The sequence below is a fragment of the Stegodyphus dumicola genome, chromosome 9 (genome assembly GCF_044657685.1).
Source record: "Stegodyphus dumicola isolate Sdum_Otavi_A_Nest chromosome 9, ASM4465768v1".
Classification (NCBI taxonomy): domain Eukaryota; kingdom Metazoa; phylum Arthropoda; class Arachnida; order Araneae; family Eresidae; genus Stegodyphus; species Stegodyphus dumicola.
The window spans coordinates 107062137-107085266 of NC_140776.1; the positions used below are offsets into that span (position 1 = coordinate 107062137).

The 23130-nt window shown below is 32.0% G+C and overlaps 2 protein-coding genes across 15 annotated transcripts in view; one reads left to right on the top strand and one right to left on the bottom strand.

The window, feature by feature from the left end:
- The window catches only part of LOC118185894 (procathepsin L-like), a 178259-nt gene that overhangs the window by 90710 nt on the left and 64419 nt on the right, over positions 1–23130 (top strand). The gene's annotated exons all lie outside the window — the stretch shown is intronic.
- The window catches only part of LOC118185893 (terminal uridylyltransferase 4-like), a 153161-nt gene that overhangs the window by 30062 nt on the left and 99969 nt on the right, over positions 1–23130 (bottom strand). For all 11 annotated transcript variants that reach the window (XR_004757681.2, XM_085823875.1, XM_035355828.2 and 8 more), the window contains 2 exons: positions 14353–14463; positions 429–487 (listed from right to left, as the gene is read on the bottom strand). Coding sequence is in view for 10 of the 11 variants with exons in the window: in XM_085823875.1 (XP_085680001.1) it covers positions 429–487; positions 14353–14463 (170 nt within the window). In the remaining variant the exon portion in view is untranslated. The remainder of the gene's footprint in view (positions 1–428; positions 488–14352; positions 14464–23130) is intronic.

The following is a 23130-nucleotide window of genomic DNA, read 5'->3' on the forward strand; positions in this document are numbered from 1 at the left end:
TTCCTTAAGTTGAGAATTATATTCTCCATTCCTAGACTTTGTAAGGTCAAGATTCTTAATAATTTTATTTTATTTTGATGTGATCTCATTGCAATTTATTCATAAGTAATAGAATGACCACAGTATGTTTTTACCGGTCGAAAATATAGTCAATATACAAAAATTCTGTAAAATGATATCCTTCCCAATCAATATTTAATCATATAAATCAAAGTTTTTCTGAGAAAGAATATGCAGTAATTTTTTTTCTTATGAATAGTGACCATCTTTTATAATGAGGCATCAGTATTTTTCATAATGTAATTAGATAATAATAATGATCATATTGTCAGAGGTTATCACTCCATAGATCATTTATAAGAACCATGGGTCAACAACTTAAATTTCACCATTGGACAAAATAAATATCAGAAGTTCAAAATACTTACTCGTAAATCACACATGCTAAATGAATATAGTCTTTTTTGGCATTTATGTCTCACTTGACCTGCAAATCGAATAGAAATATGAAATCAAACTGTTATGCTAAAAACAGTGTAGGTTGAAAATGATAGTTATAACATTTTTTAAACCAATATATGTGTGAGAAATGTAGTTATTGTGAAAGACTTAAGAACTACTAAGAACTAACATAATTTATTATATATGATAATATTGATAAAGAGCATAATGCTATCCTTATCAGTATGGTGGTTAGCAGTGCCAGCTGCCATCATCATCATTGGGACTAAGTGCGAATCTTGACGAAGGCCTAATTTACAAAAATTACTGTTTAACTTAAAGTCTCCTCAAGAGGTTAGTGGTTGAGGAAAATAATTAAAAAACACTGTAAATAATCCTCATGAAGTGCTTTGAATCTAATTTTAGGATGATTTTTGAAACTACAGGGAGAATCTGTTAGTTTGACCCTCCAGTCATGAGATTTTACAGTTTAAGACATTTTGCTTTCTTTCTTTAATAATGTCATCTTAATGAATGTACATTTATGAAAATAGATATTAAAATAAATAATTATACAAATGTAGCTAATAAATGCTGTTTAAATACAGATAACAGATCCAAAAACCCGCACTGCTCAGAGGGTTAATTTATTATGGCAAAAACTTAAGAATGCACCACAGGACTGACAGTGCATTCTTTTAAAGCACAAACACAGCAAAGAGATTATATTTTTTTATTGTTTACTTTATGTATGATGTTTTTTTATATATGATTTAAACCTCAATTTATGCACGTTATTACATCAAAAAAGAATTTTTCAGAATGGAATAATAGATAAACGAAACGTCACCAGAAACTGACTATTAAAAGTATTAACATACCTCACTATGCACAAACATGTGAATGGCTAAGATGATATGATCTTGCATAGTATGCCAGTAAATGTGTTAAAAATAAAGATTAATCTCTTTCTTTTTAAAAGTGAAAAAATTTCATTAATTTATAGATACATGCAATATATATATATATAAGGAGCATCCAGAATAAGTTAAAAGTCTTATTCTGTTGTTAATGCGTTTTGGGTCATGAAATACGGTAAAAGGATCAATCACCTCTTGAAATATAATAAACAAAGTACACACAGCAGGTATTACAGTACGAAGTCCGAAATCCGGACATCATTATCCAGAATTATCTAAAATCTGGACCTGAAAGGCACTAACATTTTTTCAATCATTTCAAAACAATCATTTAAGCATAAATTTGCGAAATTAATAATTTGGCTCCGTAACTGGGCATACATCTCAAACAGAAAAATTCACCTATTTTATATACCTGATGCCGACCTGGCGAGTCATTATTTATTATATTTTGCTTTCATCACCACGTTTATCACTACATGACAGCTTCAGTAATCGCTCATGCTGTGATGTCTAAACTTTTTTTATTAGTAATTGAATAACAAGAGTATGGCAACCTTTTATGCTAACATTACGCTTGGTAATGATTATAGATTTTGAAATGCTCAAAGAAATGTTGACAAGAAAAACTTCAACAAAAATTTCTTTTCATATGCTAAAAATAGATTTTGTTAATGAAACTCATATGCCAAAAGATTACATTTGGTTATAGTTAGTTAGATTTTAATTAAGAATAACCGATATGTTATTCACCAAAACCCCAGAAGCGGCGGCAGAATATGTTGGCACTGGACGGCAGAAGATGAAAGTTTTGGAATTTGGGGAAACACCGAGTGGCAAAATTAAAGAATGAGAAGTTTTTGTGATTTAGGGAAAGCACTAGGATCCAAAGTTTAGGCATGGTGAAAATTTAGAACTTAGGAAAGCGCTTTGTAGCAGAATTTAGGACACGTAGAGACTGCACCAGGTGTTATCGAGTGGCGGCCCTAGATAAAGCCTTAAGTATATGTGGGAGTTTATTTATTCAGGACTCTGATTAGTTTAAATTTAAAGCATGTGCAAGAAATAAATGTAGGTATAGTGAATAACTAAACTAATACAATTCAGGCTTAATTCAGTACGCAATACTAGCAAGACAAAATTTATAATTAACAATAACATAACGGACGCTATTAAGCTAGGCTAAAATTATCTTTACTGATTATAAGGCATTTCAATTAATGTAGCAGACTGCGCTGCTCCCTGATCTTCTAATTTGATCCAGCTTATTATTTTTTGCAGAATGTTATTATTACGGCAATTTTATAAAAACTAAGCTTGAACTTTCGATTCAGCCGAAAAGAGTTTCCAATTCTGGACTTGCCAAAAGATCTACAAAGCGAAACCATGTTTTGATGTCCATTAAACAAAAAGTGGAAATGCTCCAAAAAATGGCAATCTGTCTCATGTGAGAAGTATGGCATTGTAAAGTCCACTGTATATAACACAAGAAAAAAGAAAAAGGAACTTTTTTGAATTTTTTGTGGAAACACCTTAAACAACTTACATTGAAAGAAATATTAAGCTTTTTTTTGGGGGGGGCAAATTTTGATACCCTTTAGATCATAATTGTTCTTTATTTCCTAAATTACGATTTCATATTTTTATTGTATAATTTCTGCATGCCATCTTACCAGATTTAAATTGATGATCTAGTATCCGGAAAAATTCCAAATACGGAATCGCCAAGTCCCGACCAGTCTGGATTTCGGACTTTGTACTGTATTTGATTTTTGAAAGGCTGTTAAATGTTTTCAAGCAGTTTTGTGTGTTAATATTGAAAATATATCAAATGTCATGCATACTTCTGCAAGAGTTTGCTGTATATATGTACACATATACAAGGGGTCCAAAAATGTACCTCAGTATTTATAATTAAATAATTTCTAAACAAAAAGACGTATATTCACTAATCTAATGTATAGTGTAGTGTAAGGTATTAAATAAGTCAGAGTAGGTGGAGCTTTCATTTTATGCCATACGTGCGTGGAGGTGGTTGGTGGTAGAACAAGCCAGTTATATTAGCCAGTGCAGCAGAAGCTGTTGAGGAGCAGCAATGGTTGAGGTTAGTTCATTTGTTGTTTGTTGAACACAAGGCTGTACTGAATTGGTACTGGAAGTACAAGAACATTCACGAGATACACTGTGGAAATAGAAAAACGGCACAGTTCGATATCTCCCGTTCTACTTGGTCGATTGTCAAAATTCAACTTGCGTTTTGTATGTCTCGAAAGTGCGACTTAGGATATGTATTAAATTTATATATAGTGTTGTTCTAATATAGGTATTTTGACACAATATTGGATGTTTTCTGAAATCATATGCCATTTTTGTTTTCATTTTTAGATTCTATGACTCAAATTATGCCAAAATACCAAGTTTTGTAAAAATCATATGATTAGTTTTTTTAAAAAATTAGCTCTCAAAATTGTAGCTCATCAGTGTTAATTGAATTTGGTATATACAGTCAAAAGTCGTTAATTTGGACACCCGTAATCCAGACCTCAAAGCTACAAACTTTCTGCGCATGCGTTTCATTGACGCATGCGCGTAAGACCTTTATTGCTGCGAATATGCATGTGCGCATGCGCAAAGTATGTTTATGAATGCGCGTTTAATGTATAACAGCCGGTATAAGCTAAGCTAAAATTATCTAACTCAGTTAATGTTGCAGATTGCGTCGTTCCTTAATCTTCGAATTGAATCCGGCTTATTTTTTGCAGACTGTTAGAGCAATTTTATAAAAGTAAGCTTGAACTTTCGATTATGTCAAATAGAATTTCTGATATATATTTACTAATATGTAAGGGATCTATCTACAAAGCAAAAGTATGTTTTGAAGTCCATTAAACAAAAAGTGAAATTGCTGCAAAAAATGGATAAAGGATAATGGATTTGTTTATCTAACCATTCTGAAATCTGTTTATCAATTTCATGCTGCTCTGCGTGTGGGGGGGGGGGGGACATCGTGGCGCGCAATGAACTGAAAGTTGATCTGTCAGCACTATCCTTATCTTCAGGGCAGATGTTTTTATTTTATTTGGCTTATAATTCCTTACTAAATGTAGTATTTCATCTCGATGTACTCCGTCTTTGATATGATTTAAATCAAATTCCTCGTCATTATAATTCGCTTCCGACAGTGATCTTCTTCGAAAACGAAAGAATTTCGATTGACAAATTAGTCGGTATTCTTGACACAGCAATTATAGGACTTGAACAGCGGAACTTTGTAACTGAACAATTATGTCTGTTTATAGAATTAAAGAGAAAGTATTACATTGAAAGAAATGTTTAATAAAGTAAACAAATAAATAATAAGCTTTTTTTTTTTTTTTTTTTTTTTTTTTTTTTTGTAAATTTTGATACTCTTTAGATCATAATTGTTCTTTATTTCATAAATTACGGTTTCATATTTTTAATTTTATAATTTCTGCATGCCATCTTACCAGATTTAAACTGATGATCTATAATCCGGAATCACCGAAGTCCCGACGAGTCCGGTTAACGACTTTTGACTGTATTTATTAATATCTCATTTTTTATGGTATATATTTATTAATATCTCATTTTTTATTAACGTTATTTGATTGTTCCTTTCACATTTTGAAATTTAGGTTCATTCCAAATAAAATTCACCCATTTTTTATGACTTATTTTTAAAATTCCTATTTTTAAATTATTTTTATAAATATTTTGACAAAAAAATTGAATTATAACCTATAAAATTTTTACCACCATCTTAAATTAGATGTATTCTAAGCATACCTACAAAAAGTTATTTTTTTATTTAAACGCTGCTGGTATGCGGAGAGTGAGTTGATAATCAGTCAGTGAGTGGCTGGTCGAGTCAGCTAAGAATCAGGAGTGAGTGTTGTGTAGTCTAGTGCCGAGTTGGCCGTCGAGTGCATCGAGAGAGTATCACGAGTTAGTGCATCATCAATTTTTATATTAGAGTGTGTTGAGCTCCGAGAACGACCGAACTGAGTGAAGAGCTGTACTATAGCGCATCGTCCAGTGCATGTAGCGTGGAGAGTTTCGAGAGTACGCTGAGTTCCGAGAATGACCAAACCGAATTGGGAGCTATACTCTAGTGCTTTGCCATGAAGCTGTCTTCACTGTTATAGTCTGATGGCTGTGTCACTGATTGTTTCAGTGTGTTTACAGTAGTTCTTCGATGACTGGCTAATAAAGTGTGTTTTCAATACTTCATCAAGTGTTGTCGTTATTCACTCCAAATCCACGAACCCTTAATATGAGGAGAAAAACGTAACAACTGGTGTCAGAAGTGGGATTAGAGGGTGAATGCCAGTGACAAGAGCGATGGAAGAACTATTAAGACATTTCATGACTCCCTTTGCTGAATTCCAAGAAGAGATGAAGGCTGAAATGAAAACCGAACTGTCAGAGATAAAAGCTGGATATGATGAGATAAAAGCTAGATATGAAGAGATGAAGGCTATATGAGAAGAGATGAAACCCGGCTGAAAAAAGGTGCAAGAGCAACTCCAACAGATGAAAGTGCAGCTTGCAAAAGAAACTGGAGCCATAAAAGAAGATGTGGACATGGCATTAGTGGCATCGGAAGAATAAAAAATCAAGAAATGAAGAATGAAACATCTAACGAGATTAAAGACAGCATCAAGTGTTGAACATCTAAAAGTGCATGTGATGCACAGATGGGAGAAGCTGATGTGCAGCTTAAGCAGTGTGCTCCAGTATTGCAAGAAAATTCACCCACTCCACAAACTAACTGCGTGTCTCCTAATACAGATTGTGCAGGCATGAACTTCATTTTAAGCCAGGGTACTTGTGTTTGTAAAAAATCAGGTTCCGTTCATGACTCTGATGCAGAATTGAGCTGTATACATGATGCGAATAAACTACAGAGTGGTGAACAAACTGTTTCAGATCTTCCTTTGGATGAAAAGTCTGAAAGGACTGAATCTTCAGACTGTGATATGCAAAACAGAAATACATTTGAGAACTGCAGTGAAAAATATTTGACCCAGGTATAACTTAATGAAAAGCTTGAGACTGAAATTTATTCTGAACTTTAAAAATTTAAAAATGTTATGCAGTTTATTTGTGTATATAACTTGCAAATATTTGTTTCTTTAGTTATCTGTTTGTTTTACAGTACAAAGTCCGAAATCCGAACTGGTCGGGACTTTGGCGACACCCGATTTGGAATTTTTCCGAATAATCATCATCAATTTAAATCATCAATTTAAATCTGTTAAGATGGCATGCAGAAATTATGCAATTAAAAATGTGAAATCGTAATTTATGAAATAAAGAACAATTATGATCTAAAGGGTATCAAAATTTACAAAAGAAAGCTTAAGATTTATTTGTTTACTTTATTAAACATTTCTTTCAATGTAAGTTGTTTAAGATGCTTCCTCAAAAAGTTCCTTTTTCTTTTTTGTGTCATACACTGTGTGTTATACAGTGAACTTTCCAAAGCCATACTCCTCGCATAATTTTGAGATGGATATGCATTTATCCACTTTTTGCAGCAATTCCACTTTCTGTTTAATGGACATCAAAACATGGTTTCACTTGTAGATCCTTTGGCAACTCAAGAATTGGAAACTCTTTTTGACATAAACGAAAGTTCAAGCTTAATTTTTATAAAATTGCCGGTAATAATAACAGTCTGCAAAAAATGATGAGCTGGATCAAATAAGAAGATCAGAGAGCAGCACGGTCTGCTACATTAATTGAAATGCCTTACAATCAGTAAAGATAATTTTAGCCTAGCTTAATAGCGTCTGTTTCACATTATTGGTTGTGTATCACAAGATTGGCGACGAAAGCCGACTTGTTTCGCTAAATTTTGTCTTGCTCCTATTGCATAGTGAATTAAGCCTGAATTGTATTAGTTTAGTTATTCACTATACCTATGTTTATTTCTTTACGTGCTTCAAACTAATCTGCGTCCTGAATAAATAAACTCCCACATATACTGAAGGCTTTATCTAGGGTCGGCGCATGATACTGCCTGGTGCAGTCTCTATGTGTTAAATTCTGCTACAAAGCAATTTAATAAGTTCTAAATTTTCACCATGCCTAAACTTTGGATCCTAGTGCTTTCCCTAAATCACAAAAACTTCTCATTCTTTAATTTTGCCGCTCGGTGTTTCCCCAAATTCCAAAACTTTCATCTTCCCTAAATTCTGCCGTCCAGTGTCAACATATTCTGCCGTCGCTTCTGGGTTTTTGGTGAATAACATATCGGTTATTCTTAATTAAAATCTAACTAACTATAACCAAATGTAATCTTTTGGCATATGAATTTCATTAGCAAAATCTATTTTTAGCATATGAAAAGAAATGTTTGTTGAATTTTTCCTCGTCAACATTTGTTAGAGCATTTAAAAATCTATAATAATCGCCAAGCATAATGTTAGCATAAAAAGTTGCCATACTCTTGTTCAATTACTAATATAGAAAAAAGTTTAGACATCATAGCATGAGTTATTACTGAAGCTGTCATGTATTGATAAACATGTGGTGATGAAAGCAAAATATAATACAGTACAAAGTCTATAATCCGGACCTCAAAGCCACAAACTTACGCATGCGCATTTGATGCGCGCATCCGCTACGCATGGACATAAAGCCAGTAAAGTGTTTACCCATGCATGTTTCCGATAATGAAGAAAGTAACAGAGAACGTTATTGAAAACGAAAAAATTTTAATCGACAAGTTAGTCGGTATTCTCGACACAGCAATAATAGGACTTGAACAGTGGAACTTTGTAATTGAACAAGAAATTATGTCTGTTTATAGAATTAAAGAGAAAGTATTAGCACAAAAAACGAAGCAACTTATACAACTTACATTGGTAAAAATGTTTAATAAAGTAAACAATTTCTTTTCTTTTCTTTTCTTTTTTTTTTTTTTTTGTAAATTTTGATACCCTTTAGATCATAATTGCTCTTTATTTCATAAATTACGGTTTAATATTTTTAATTGTATAATTTCTGCATGCCATCTTACGAGATTTAAATTGATGATCTATAATCCTTAAAAACCCCTAATTCGGAATCGCCGAAGTCCCAACGACTCCGGATTACGGACTTTGTACTGTAAATAATGACTTGCCAGGTCAGCGTCAGGGATATAAAATAGGTGAATGTTTCGGTTTGAGATGTATGCAAAGTAGATAATCAGTACCAAATCAAATTATTAATCTCACAAATTTATGCTTACATGATTGTTTTTCCATAACGAGGTATTTTATTTAGTGCCTAAGTGAAATTAAATCTCCATGTTTTACTATGGAAGAAAAAAATCAAATGTGCATGCATAGAGTATTAATAAAAAAAAAAAAAAAAAAAAAATTGTGGCTTTGAGGTCCAGATTTTAGATTATTTCGGACTTTGTACTGTATTATTACCTTTTGTTTGTATCGAATTTTGCTTCTGCCTGGAACATGCAGTCCTTGGGAGGGGGCAATGTTAGAATGTCTAGGCGCAGTAAGATAGCTTCCCTGCAAAGCGGGTTTAGGGTTGCCAGAAAATGGCAAAGGAAGACAGGGTCGCCACATTTGGCAAGAAATCGCCCATTTGGTGAAAAAATTGGTGGTGTGCTATAGACGAATGTAGAACTTCTGGAACGAATTCTTACTGGTTTAGCCCAGAATGTTCTTGAATGTAAGCCAAAAGCTATATAAACCCTGTTGGTATGCAGATAGCGAGTTCACAGTCGGTCAGTGAGTGCCTAGTCGGGTCAGCTAAGAGTCGGCGAGGGAGTGTCTCGTAGTCTAGTGTTGAGTTGGTCATTGAGTTTCGCTTAGTATGTTGCTAGTTAGTGCAGCATCGAGTTTTATCTTAGAGTGTGTTGAGCTCCAAGAACGACCGAACCAAGTCGAGAGCTGTACTATTGTGTATCGTTGAGTGCATTGTGAGTCGTAACGTGGAGAATGTAGACAGTATGTAGAGTTTTTAGAAGGACAGAGTAGAGTCGGGAGCTGTACTCTGGTGCTTTGCCATGAAGCTGTCTTCTCACCCTTATAGCCTGAAGGCTGTGTCGCTGTTTGTTTCAGCATGTTTATAGTAATTCTTTGACGACTGTAAACATGATTTTAGAGCTGTCTTGAATAATACTGGCTAATTAATGAAATGTTGTCATTATTCACTCAAAATCCATGAACCCTTAACCTGAGGATAAAAACATAACAATATACAAAATGATAGAGTTGCATGGATTCATGAGGTGCATAATGAGGAAGAAAAACTTTTAGATCTGGCAGTTGATTTTAATGCACAATTTTATTTCTTGATCACTAATTTTTTTTACACATATTCTTGTTTACACATCACTATGGGTGTAACAAGCACCCCACAATTCTATATAACTTACTACATCTTGAAACAGTGGATGAAGTGGAGAAGTAAGCAATACAGCACAGTGAGAGGAAGGCAGGAAAAGTCAGTGCACATTTCACCAAAGGAATATTTACAGTGTCTTATTTTCATTAAATTTTGGATAACAACTGAATAAAAAACACTTGCAGTCCTACTTTTGTATAATGCTATTTTCTTTAAATTTTGGATAAAGTTTGGAAAAAAATACTATTCTGATATAATGGCACACTGCAAATCAATTTCCAGATGATGCACTTCCATTGAGACAAAAGTAGGGTCAGAAAAATTTACAATTATAATAAATAACAAATAGGTTTAGCTTACAATAGTCAGGTTTAAGAACAATAATTAATTATTAGGTTTAAAAATAGTGTTAAAAATTTCATTTAATATTATATTGACATTATGGTTAAAAACAAGAATTTTTATCAGAAATTTAAATTTTTTATCAGGTTACAATAAGCAAGCTGAAGTGCATTCCAAAAAAGACACATACAGTATATGCCACAACAATATATATTTTATTGCTTTTTAAATAGATCCATAAGATCTTCTAATATTCTCTATATTTTATATAGAAATAAGTTTTCTTTCTCTCATCTTCTGCCCTGTGTGAAAAACTTATGCGAAGATAGTCAGAACTTGGGGGGGGGGGAGATGTTAAGGGCTGTTGGAGATAACTACAACAAACATTTTTGCATAGGAATGCATGGCCACAACTGATACATGGAGGCACAAACACAAGAAATAAGATGTGAAACATGAACTGTTTCTTACACCACTGTTGACAAGCAGCAATATTTAAAATTTTTGTATCCACCAAAAGTAATGCATATTTGGCAGCATCGATAGACCAAAGGTACCACCAGGCAAACTACCTACCTTTCTTCTACCAGCAAATGTATAAGCCATTCAATTCTGTCAATGCTGCTAAAATATGCACACACTTTTGACAGGATGGCCACTCAAACAGAAGAATAAAATTTCCTGACTTTTCCAGGTGTGTTTTAAGAATGCCAGGCTATCCACGTAATGTGCATTGGCTGTACTGAGTGTAAATTAATTATGGTACCGCTTGAAAACACAAAAATTTGCCAGTTGCGTATGACGTTATATATATGTAATAATTTTGATGCATAGTCGTGATAGCAGAGTGGCAAGACGGGATGAAGATGTTGATACCAAACCAAGTTCAGCTAATTACCATCATTATTTCCAGGCACATTATAATAATTCTTCATAGACAATATATTTTTTATATCATAAACAGTTACACATATTAATGGGCGATATCATTTTAGACGGACAAGAAAAGCAGCATGGATGTTGGTGTGGCGGAAGCTAAAGAAAGGAATAACATAGTTTTTTGTGGCAAGAGTATTTATACTAAGTACTTGCAGAAAGTATTCTAAGCTATGATTAAAATTAGGTTGTTACATAACATAAAAGGATCTCGAATTTTGGAGAAGATGAATTTAGGGGACGAGCAGCAAATTTAGAATTTTTAATTTTAAGGTCACCAATTATTTTTAAAGCAACTGTTGTATTTTCTTATATCTTACACACACATATATATATAATCCTGAAAGCATTACTTTTATGACTATAATAGGAATTGTTTTATACCCAGAGGATTGAGATTAGAATCTGCCCAATCAGGATTTAAAAATGTCTTTTCTGCAGACATTTTATAGTTAAAGGAAGAAAGAAATATATTTAACGATATTTTTAAATAAATTCAAGTATTTTGTATTTATTTAGCAGCATACATAAGTAAAAAATTTATGCACTAAATTATGTGATGGCATGTCATATTACTGCTAGAATTAGTTTTACAAGTATCCCAGAGAAAATTGCCTGAAATTTGAAGTATAATTAACTAATTCTAAACAAGTTCAGAAGGAAGAAGACATATTAAATGATACGAATAACATTAAAATAAAAGGTACTTTTCCATTTCACTGGCACAGGTGATAAGGTCGCCAAAAATGATACAACCGATGCCAAATGGAATATCCTGCTGGTAACCTTTTATGCCACATTTTCGAAACAAGTTGTGGCTATTTCTTATCAGATTGATCATTTCTTTCAACACTGCCATACAATTACATAGAATTTTTACCAGATAGATGAATTTTATGCCCTAAGGCCATTGGCGATAATTAAGTCAATTAGGGTTCAATCACACTGCTCACCCGAAGGTGAAAATATAGAAAAGGCAAAGTCAAAGGTCAAGTTGATAAATTCTAATGAGAATGCACTAGCGAAGTAAAGCACTGGTTTTACATAATTTCTGAGTAAGCAATTCATTGAAATAATTCTTGCATTTAACTTCCAGAATAAAATTGAAATTAATGTAGATAATTACTGAGAGATATAGATTTTTATAGTATAGTTTACGTAAGATGAGATCACTTGGGATCACCATGTGATATGAAATGACAAATCAGGATGTTCTACCATGAAAGCATACTGAATTTGTAAATTCATGTCTTTTTCCTAATACGTCAAAAATGGATGAAAAATCAATGAAAATTTTGGGATTTGCCCATAGCAGAAGAAGAATCTGTCAGCTTCTCTCAAGCGAAAGGCATTGTGCTTAAAATTGCTAGCGATAATAATTCTGAAATGAAATTTTATTTTGGAGATGAAATTCAATGACACTGTAGTCTTTCAACTTGTTGCAGTAAAAGAAATATACAGAAAGGCACATGGTTTGAATCATTGAAATTGAGTTTCTTGAAGTGTGTGAGGTTTATTTATGATTGGAGTGAAGAATTAACTTCAATTAAATGGTAGTTGGAAATCAGTCACAGAACAGTTATGGACTGGAATAACTACATGCGCGAGGTTTGTGTGGATTCTTCACTTAAATGTGAACAATGAAAAATAGGAGGACCTACTATGATCATCAGTTGGATGGAAGTATGTTCATGAAGCACAAAAATAATTTAGGATGGATTCTACCACAATGGTGAATCTTTGGTGGAGTTTACCATCAAACACAGGTATGTTTCCTTATTTTCTTCACAAGGAAACAAAGGAATGTTTCCTTGTGAAGGTGCCAAGCCAATTTATGAGGATTATATTAGAAGCAATTAGTAAAAGGAACTATAATATATTCCAATTCATAGAAATCATATTGCACAGAAAAACTTGAAGAGGAAAGTATCGAACATTTCAAAGTGAACTATAAATACAATTTTGTTGATCCAGAAACTGAAAAGCACACACAAAAAATAGATAGACTGTGGGATAGCACCAAATGGTGAAGTAAGAAACACAGAGGAACGGCATGTCATCATCTGGAATGTTACCTTGCAGATTTATGTGCAGAAGTGAAATGAAAGACCCATTAGAAAATAATTGAAATGATATTAAAATGTCTATGCCTCCAAACTAAAATATTCTTAGAACGAACATTTGTTAAAATTTTTTATGTGTATACTGTGTGTTGTCTTCAATAAAATCTGCTTGGTGAGATTTGCAGCATTATTAACAATTTTTTATGTGTATACCGTGTGTTGTTGCTAATAAAGTCTGCTTGGCGAGATTTGCGCTGGCGAAATAGAAAAGTATCAAATAAAGTTAATTACTTAAGGATTAAAAACTGAATTGCAAAAAATCAATGGTATTTTGGCGAATATATATATATTAAATGAATAGCCTAGATGATTTTTTTTTAAAAATTTTAGGGCAAAATGACAAATGAGGCATCTTGAAAGAAGAAAAGGTTTAAAAGATTTTGTTTTATACGAGAATGGAGAGCGGGGATTTACTTTTGTTCAACATGCACTGCACATCCGCATGCGACTTGAGGTTACTGGAAACTTGCTTTGCATTTCTAAAAGACAATTTGATTGGTGCTGTGAAAATTGGCAGCTGTCCGAATGATGCTAACAGAATACATAATTCACCAAAAGAGTCATCGCTTCTGATGTTGGTGCAAAAACAGCTTTTTTGGGGATCGCAGTATGAAATTTCCCGACTTTCCAGATTTTGACTAAAATATTTAAATTTACTAAAATTTTTTGGCCAATTTTCGATTTCCCTGACTTTTCCCGTTTTTCCAAATAGCGTGGCAACCCTGTTTTGAACAATTATTATAACCATTGTTGTAAAGAAATGTTTATCAAGTAAATAATTTATGTTCCTTTCAGGTCCTATTTACCTTTTTTCTATACAGAAAATGTGTCAACAAACCCTTAACTATTGGCATATGAGTTCTGAAATATACATTTGAAGGCGTTCTTTCCCCCACAATTTTTCACATCATATAAACAATCTTTAGAAACAGAAAAGTTTAACATATTACACAACAGTTTTTGAAAGTTTATGATATCTATCTCCATTCTGTTTCATATATAAATTTATATATCATTTTTTTGGAATCAGTGATTGGCCCTTGCTTTAATAGCAACTGCTTTTATATTTAGAAGAATTTTCCATGTGATGTAATTCAGTTTTAGCATGACATAATAAATATAAATGAAAATAAATATGAGAAATTCTTTAAATGATGAAAATAATACCTTCCTAAAAAATCTTAAATTAAAAATATTTTACTTTTTACCTTTTGCCGGCACTGAAAAATATTTATAAAATGTGTTGAAGCAGTATTTTATAAAATCAGCTACATCAGAACTGGTGACTGAAGCAGCAACATTCTTCCCACTAAAAGGATCTAGAAAACATAAAACATAGTTGTGTATTTTATAATTATATATACTTATTATAGGTTTATTATTTTCTGACAAAAACAGCATTTAATATAAGTAGAGAATCTTAAAAAGAATTACAAATATATAGGTACATACATTTAAAAAATTACAACTAGACTTCCTTTTGCACTTGGGAATAATTTCTAACTGAATTTCAAAACTAATAAAATTGGCACAAAAAGTAATCCTAAATATCATTTCAATCAATGACTTTATGGAATAATTGTGTGGAAGGAAAAATACTTTTAGAAAATTTGCATCTGCGCAATACTGAAAGAGATAAAAAGTGTAATGCTACATAATTTTGTTCTGAAACATCAGAGCTGTGTGTTGTCCTGGTTACTCTCCATGTGGCCTATCCCAGTAGCTGAGCTGTGTCCCAGTCATAGTGTCGCACTGCGATGCATAGTATGCTGAAAATGCTGTAGCTGTCAAAGACAAGAATGGAAGCAGAGAATCAGATTCAAGTCCGGAGAGTATTTACTATGAAGCATTGCATGGAAATGCAGCCAAGTACCTGCCAAGCCTAAATATTGCAAAGTGCAACCGATATGATGCAAACATTATCTTCATCAAGTTATCACCAGTTATTCTCATCCTGTTGTGTTTTTCACGTCTGAGATTGATGTACCTGTTCCTATATTATAATAAGTTATCACCAGTTATTCTCATCCTGTGTTTTTCATATCAGAGGCTGACTTGGCCTGTTCATCTATTCTGTTAAGTTTAAGAAAACTACCATTAAAACCTACTAATAACTTCTATCCTTCTATTCTCTTTTGGTGTGCTACTACATAACCATTCTCAGTCCCCCAGAAAACAAAAAATATGTAAACATTTTCAATGATGTAAGTATCAACAACTTTCTGTAACTTTAGTGGCTATTGAAAATATCTAATTAACATGCTATTTTGGATGTATGCTGACTGTATGGCAGAGGACCAAAAATCTGCATTTGTGCGAGTTTTATACATTTTGCCAATTAGGGTCATAAAAAAAAGTTTATATTTAAAAAAAAAAAAAAAAAAAAGGAGAAATAAAAATAGAATAAAAAATCAACTTTTTAAATACAGAAATAAATATTAAATATAATTTGATACAAAATAAAAATATAAAAAATAATTTTTTAAAAATCTGTTTATGATAATTTGTTTCTGAATTCCCTCAAATTACACCAAGTCACATGGTTTTGTTAAACTTGTTTTTCAACTATTATAAGGTATTTCTTCCACATTCCTAGCGTGCCTTCATGGTGTAGTGGTTCTGCACGCTGGGCCGGTATTCCAGAGGTCTGTGGTTCAATTCCCGGTGAAGGCGGTTGCTAATTTTTCATCTTGCCTGCTTCCAAAAAAATCCTAATGTCTCTACACTATTATTTGCAGGAAAACAATGAATTTATCTAGTACTTTTGATAAGACAAAAAAAAAAAAAAAAAAAAAAGCAGCTATTTTCATTTAATAATCATAATAAAATTAAAAATTATATTTTTCCAATAAAGGGATGGCAGTTGTTGTCAAACATTAATATACTGGCACAAAATGAATTTGAAATAATGTAGTATAAATGACACTCTTAATGATATGTTTGAAATGCATATTTGCTTAAATGTAATCCTGATTTTTTAAAGTAATTTTTGGTGGGATAACCCCTTAACCTGAAAAACTTTAATTGCAGATTCTTCTTCATTTAGTAACTGCCAAATCATAAAACTTACTTTCATTCTTCTGTCTTCGAAAAAGGCTACTTTTATTCATCTGTGAAAGTCGGTCATCAGAAAAGGCTTTGACTCATAATATAATCAGTTCACAATGTCTCGTGCATAATCATGATGTAAGATGATGTAACCTTTGCCATTCTTCTGAATATTTTGGCTGCTGCCCCACGAATGGGAGATTACCAAACTTCCAACTAAGCCATCTCAATTGATTAAAATAATAAATTGTAATCTCCAGTTACAGGTAAAAATTTAATGACTTTGGGCAAGATATTCATTTAGTGAGTTTATAAAAGTAATAATTAATATAATATGATAGCTTTTTTCAATGATGAATGAGGATAATTCTTAACAAAAATCACCAAATGCATCCTAATTTCATACCAAGAGGCAGCGCAGATTTTAGGTCAGATTTCCAGTCTTCTACTGTATTACAAACACAACATATCACAGAAATAATTTGAATAAATTAAAACAATTTATTCATAAACCATAAATCCAGATTATGAAACTATAAAATTTAATAGCCATAAGAAGAAATTTGTTTAATGCTGTAACACAGAAAGACAAAACCTCATAAAAGCAGAAAAAATCTGAAAATTCTCTCTGAATCCAAGTTGTTGATTAAAGTTGTTGTAGTCTTTTAACCTATTTTAGCAACAATATTATTTTAAATTAGAAACAGAAAGAAAAAAAAATATGTAAATCCTGTTGTGGTGACCAATGATTGTGGGTCCTTTTCATCCATTATTTGGCATCAAACATAAAAAACACTTTTATTTTTTTAAGCACTTTTATTCACAGCAATAAAACACAACGACTATATCATTCATATACATATTATTAATCTGTTCTAAAGTTTATTTAATTTTTTTTTTTTTTTATTTAAAAACCATTTAGCGTGCTCCACGTGATCCGATTTTGCTGTTTTTCTCTGCATTTCACTTATGTAAGTGTCTTTGCTCTCCATAGAGGGCGCCAGTGTCTCTCACCTCCCCAATCAAGTAGGTGCTCAAACGGTGTAATTAAAAAAATTACTTTGAAATGAACTAAATGAACAATATATTTTTTAAAAAAATAATCATACATGAATACAAATAGTTAATTTTGTGCCATCAGCTGCAAGAATTTCATCAATACTGTCAGTTCAAAGTCGTTTGACACTACCTTCCTATATTTGAATCTGATCTAATATGTAGTACTCATCCAAATAGTTATCAAACATTCTGCCATCTATATCAAAAACTGGTTTAGGTTTAGAAATTATTTAAACAAATGAGGATTTCTTTTTAACCTTTTTCTTTACTCTGTGAGTTGACTGTATCATTCCTTTCTCAAATTTTGATTTAGAACACCTTTAGAATTTGTAACCTCAACATCTGATTCTTCAGAAGCACCTTTCTTCAAACTATTCTTCACCACACTCATTTTTACTTGGTCCTGTCCAGTTGTCTCAATCTTCATTATAGAGTTACTTATCATATGGAAATTTTGGACATTCTTCTTGAATAGCATTAAAATTATCATTAAAAAGCTATTCCATTTTCTGGTCTTGTTTTTTATAGGATCAAATTTATTTTCAATCTTATTTTTATTAAGGTTCAATTCATCTAATCCAACTATGACAACTTCAAAATTTTTCTTCAATTTCTTTTCTCATTAAAGATTTCAAACATTTTAATTCTTCTTTTTTCTGCTCTTTTTCCCTTTTTCCTTTCATTGTATTCTTCATGCTCAACATGTCTGAGAGAATCTCCAATTGTCCTTGGATATTATTTAATGAATTCTGAATCCGGCTCTTCAAATCGGAAATTACACTTATGTTCAAACAATTCCTGCTATTGCATGTTTTTTCCATCATCACTCAGCATTGCAATATTTGTAATTTCTTCATAGGTTAGGAATCTCAACGTTTTTATCTTTATATATATATATATATATATATATACTTCTTATCTAAACTAAAATCTTAAAAAAATTTCCTATTCTCATCCAGGTTTGGACAATTTGAAAACTTAATATGTTAAGAAAGAAATGTCTTTTTTGAGGACCCTTTCTTAACATCTTTTAGTACTTCCTTTTCTTGGCCTTTCAACCATTTTAAATAATCAGCCTCTTTATCTTCCTCTTCTTTCTCAGCTTTCTGATGGACTTGTGGTAAATCACTTGCATCATCCTCTTCCTCTTCCTCAGAATTAACAGGAATATCTTCACAAGACCATTGTATTTCACCGACATTCAGAATATTAACACAACTTTCAAAATTACCTTTAGATGAAATCATTTCATTATAAGCACTAAAACTTAATGGTAAGTCATGTACTAGATTATCAACTATAGCACACATAACTGTAATAGATGTATACACAGTGTTTAGTTGTAAACTTGTAGAGACATTAGGATTTTTTGGAAGCAGGTAACATGAGAATAAGCAAACGCCTTCGCCGGGAACCGAACTACGGACCTCTGGAATATCGGCCCAGCATGCAGAACCACTACACCACAAAGGCAAGCTAGAAAGGCAGGAAAAATACCTTATATACTCCCCTTTTAAAGGGCGACTGGGTTTTTTTAGGGGACCCAGTCGCCAAATCCTGGGTGAGGAGAATCATCATCCAACATCCTTTTAGTTCGGGCGCCACTGTAGAGACATTAGAATTTTTTAGAAGCAGGTAAGATGAAAAACGAGCAGCCCAGCATGCAGAACCACTACACTAGGAAGGCGGGAGGAATACCTTAAAAACTCGTCACAAAATTTACATTTTATTTAAGGTGCATTAACTTGCTGTCCAAAAGCATATTTTAATATTACACTTCCACATGGTCTTTTACAATACTCTGGTGCAATAGTATTCTTTTATAATACAGATCTTAGTGGTAGTATCAATAATACCATTTAACATTTTATTATCCCATTCTACTTGTGCAGTAATAAAAGAATCAAACTGACTATTAATTTTGTCAGACCTACCTTTCAAACAAACAACTACAAAAATCCTAAAGCATCATTTGATATATTTGCTATAAGTAAATGATTTTCTGTTGCATTGTTCTATTGCATTGTTTATCAGTTTTGCTTTCAAAATCATATAAAGATTCATGATGAGGTTTACTGTATGATTCAAAACAAATTTTTATTCTGCAATCTTTTGCTGTATGTCTCTTGCCGAAGCATTTCTAATACTGGCCTCGTCCTTTTAATTTTTCTTTTTAAAGACTATATCAATATCCAAACAATTTGCTGTGTTTATGGGTTTGTGATTCACAAAATAAACATGCTTTAGGTGCAGACGATAGAATAAGTTCACTAGTGAGTTGTTTATGTTCACATCACTGCTGATAATCTGCATCTGTTTTTAACCCTCTCAGCATTAAGGCTGGAAAATTCTGTACAGAAGGTTGCCTTCCACATTCATTATACAAGAAAATTTCTGCTAGCTTTTAATGTATCTGATTTCAGTTTGGATGCATATTGGAAGAAAAGGAATCGAGGTACAAAATGAAAGAGTCATTTTTTTAATTAAAATCAAGAAAATATCACTTATTCATGACATTTTGAGGAACTCTGAAATTTCAAGGCTAAACCCGTAATGCTCAGAGGGCTAATGGCTTTTTGGGGCGAAACCAAAGCTTTTGATTTTATGTAGCCATTTTATCATCTGCATTAAATGCACTAGCTCACTTTCGAGCTTATAATTCCTTTCTGAGGAATTCTAGAAATTTATTTATATTAAAACATGTCTCATCATCATTCATATGACTGTATTCTAATCCTAAATCTGCTGGAATCCACTTTAAACAAAACTGGAATCTAACTGAAAACTGTACTTGCTACATCATAATTTCCTTCAGATATTGAAAACCTTCTATAATATTGGCAGCAGTTCCACTTAAGATTTTAAGTAAATAAATTTTTTCATTTTCGAAAGGGCAGTGTTATTGTGTATTGTGATTTTGAATGAATTTCAAAAATTTATCCACTGAAATTTAGAAATTTCTAATTTAGGAAGGCAAACTTGATGATTTTCACTCTTGTATTCTGTTGAACTAATATCCAAGTTTGTTTTGTGTTGTTCTAGACAGAATTTTAAATATTTATTTATTCTAAATTTACATAAAATTATTTCATCCTTATGATAGAACTTTTAATTTGTTTTAAGTTTCTTTTCATCATCTATCAAAGATGCAATTTCTTCATCTAAATTATACAATTTGTTTTCTTTTTCAATTATTAATTCTAAAGAATCTTCTAATAAATTTTCAGTATCACTATTACTTTTTATATCGTCATCTACTTTGTTCACAAAGTATACGTTACAATGTTAGTCATTGATGTCCAGAGAGATTCACGCTTTTAATAAGCATTTTCATTTTATCCATTTTAACATACACAATGTTCAATTCTTACCTTTAGGAATCTTTGTATACTTTATAATCTGATTCAGAGGTAAGGATATTCTAATTTTTCAGGATACACAAAAAAAACTTGGCCATTCCCCCCCCTTAGCTTATGAGGCCATTATTCTATTTCACTCTTCTGATACCAGTTCTCGTGACCGATGATTGAGGGTTCTTTTCATCGATTATTTGGAGTCAAACATCAAATAAACTTGTGTTTTTTCAAACACTTTTATTCACCATAATGCAACATAACAACTATATCATTCATATAAATCTAAAACATTTGTTCTTTTGATTTTTTAAAATAGTTTAAAACCATTCTGCATGATCTGTTTCAAAGTACAATATGAAAAGCATTCTGCATGCATTTCACTGGCGTTGGCATCCTCAGTCTTCACAGAGGAAGCGTGTGCTTCACATTCTGTAAACCTGTTACAAGTTTGAATATTTGCCATAAAGAGAAAAACCAAAAGCCAGAAAATGGTAGATACTGTTAAGCAAGACAATGTAACTGAATCAGCAGTGCATGTTTTAAATGAATAATGCAATTCAATGAAATTCCAACCCACATAAGTAAATTTACACAATGACATTTATTAATAATGAATATAAATTGTGTATGTGTGTTATGTGTGTTGTCTGCGGGTCTATACAAATATGTATACATACTGGGATGACAAAATGCCTTTATTTTTTATTTATTTAAAATTTCTTTACTGTGCTGCCTTTTTTTTCTTAACCATTGGTCATATATGTATATGACCAAGTATATATATATATATATATATATATATATATCAGTCAAAAGTCTTTAATCCGGATGTCCATAATCCGGAATGATCTATAATCCGGACCTCAAAGCTACAAACTTTCTGCGCATGAGTATAATACGTTTATGCATAACGGACGGTATAAGCTAGGCTAAAATTATCTATTTCAGTTAATGTTGCAGATTTCGTTGTTCCTTAATCTTCTAATTGGATCTGGCTTATTATTTTTTTGCAGACTGTTAGAGCAATTTTATAAAAGTAAGCTTGAACTTTCGATTATGTCAAAAAGAATTTCCGATTTTGGAGCTGCCAAAGGATGTAGAAAGCGAAAGCATGTTTCGATGTCCATCAAACAAAAAGTGGAATTGCTGCAAAAAATGAATAAAGGCGCATATCCTTTGTTTCTCCAACCATTCCAAAATCTGTTTATCAATTTCACACTGCTTTGCGGGGGGAAGGGGGAAACGTCGCGGCGTGCAATGAACTGAAAGTTAATCTGTCAGCACTATCCTTATCTTCAGGGCAGATGTTTTTATTCTATTCGGTTTATAATTCCTTACTAAATGTAGTATTTCATCTCGATGTACTCAGTCTTTGATATGATTTAAATCAAATTCATCATCATTATAAATATCATGAATACACATCAAATAGTTTTCTGGTTGCAATTTTCTAATTTCGAATATGTGTAATGTATGCTTTACGCATGTGCACGTTGAAAGAATGTTTAATAAAGTAAACAGATAAATATTAAGCTTTTTTTTGTAAATTTTGATACCCTTTAGATCATATTTGCTCTTTATTTCATAAATTATGGTTTCCTATTTTTAATTTTATAATTTCTGCATACCATCTTACCAGATTTAAATTGATGATCTATAATCCGGATAAACCGATAATCCGGAATCGTAAAGTCCCAACGAGTCCAGATTAAAGACTTTTGACTGTATATACTTTTAGTTACAAAAATGTTTTAAGGGATGGAAATATTTATGTTTTGGCATTTTTAAATTTAATAATGAATTTTGTAAAAAGTACGAAATCTAACTTTCTGTGCAGAGGCAGATAAAAGAGTAGTGGATATTATTTGTTTGCATAGCATTGTTTTTATTGTTAATAATGTGTAGGCATATATATTGAGGTAATTAAGCATTGACACGATAAACAGAGGATAGGTGGAAAAGCTGCCTATAATACACTTCATAAATTCGTATGATTAATGTTACACTTAAGAAACAATTAATATTACACTTAAAAAATTTGAAGAATAGCACAAATTTGGCATTGTGTACTTGCTGTTTTTCCATGTACACATTGATCTGTTTTTTTCCTCATACATTTTGCTTTTACATACATACAGAGAATTGCATACATTTTGATCCATAAAATTGGATCATTTTACGAAGTACAACTTCATAGAATGTTATATTTTTGCAATCTCTATTTGACAAAAAGGTGCATTTCTAAAGAAAATTAATGCTTTTAATTCCATCAGCTGGCAAACTTTACAATCATAGTACTATTGTTTAGAAGAAAAAGAAATGCAATTAATGGAACCCAATCTAACGGCCATCAAATTTGAAGGTCGAAACTGATGCTGGTTTGTTGCATGTATGTGCATATTTGGGTTGCCACATTAATACATTTTAGCAACGTTATGGGTTGCCTAATTTTATGACACAGCATACTGCAAAGTGGCTTTTCAGGAATTGGGTTGAAGACAATCAGAAAGTACCAATTTTTAT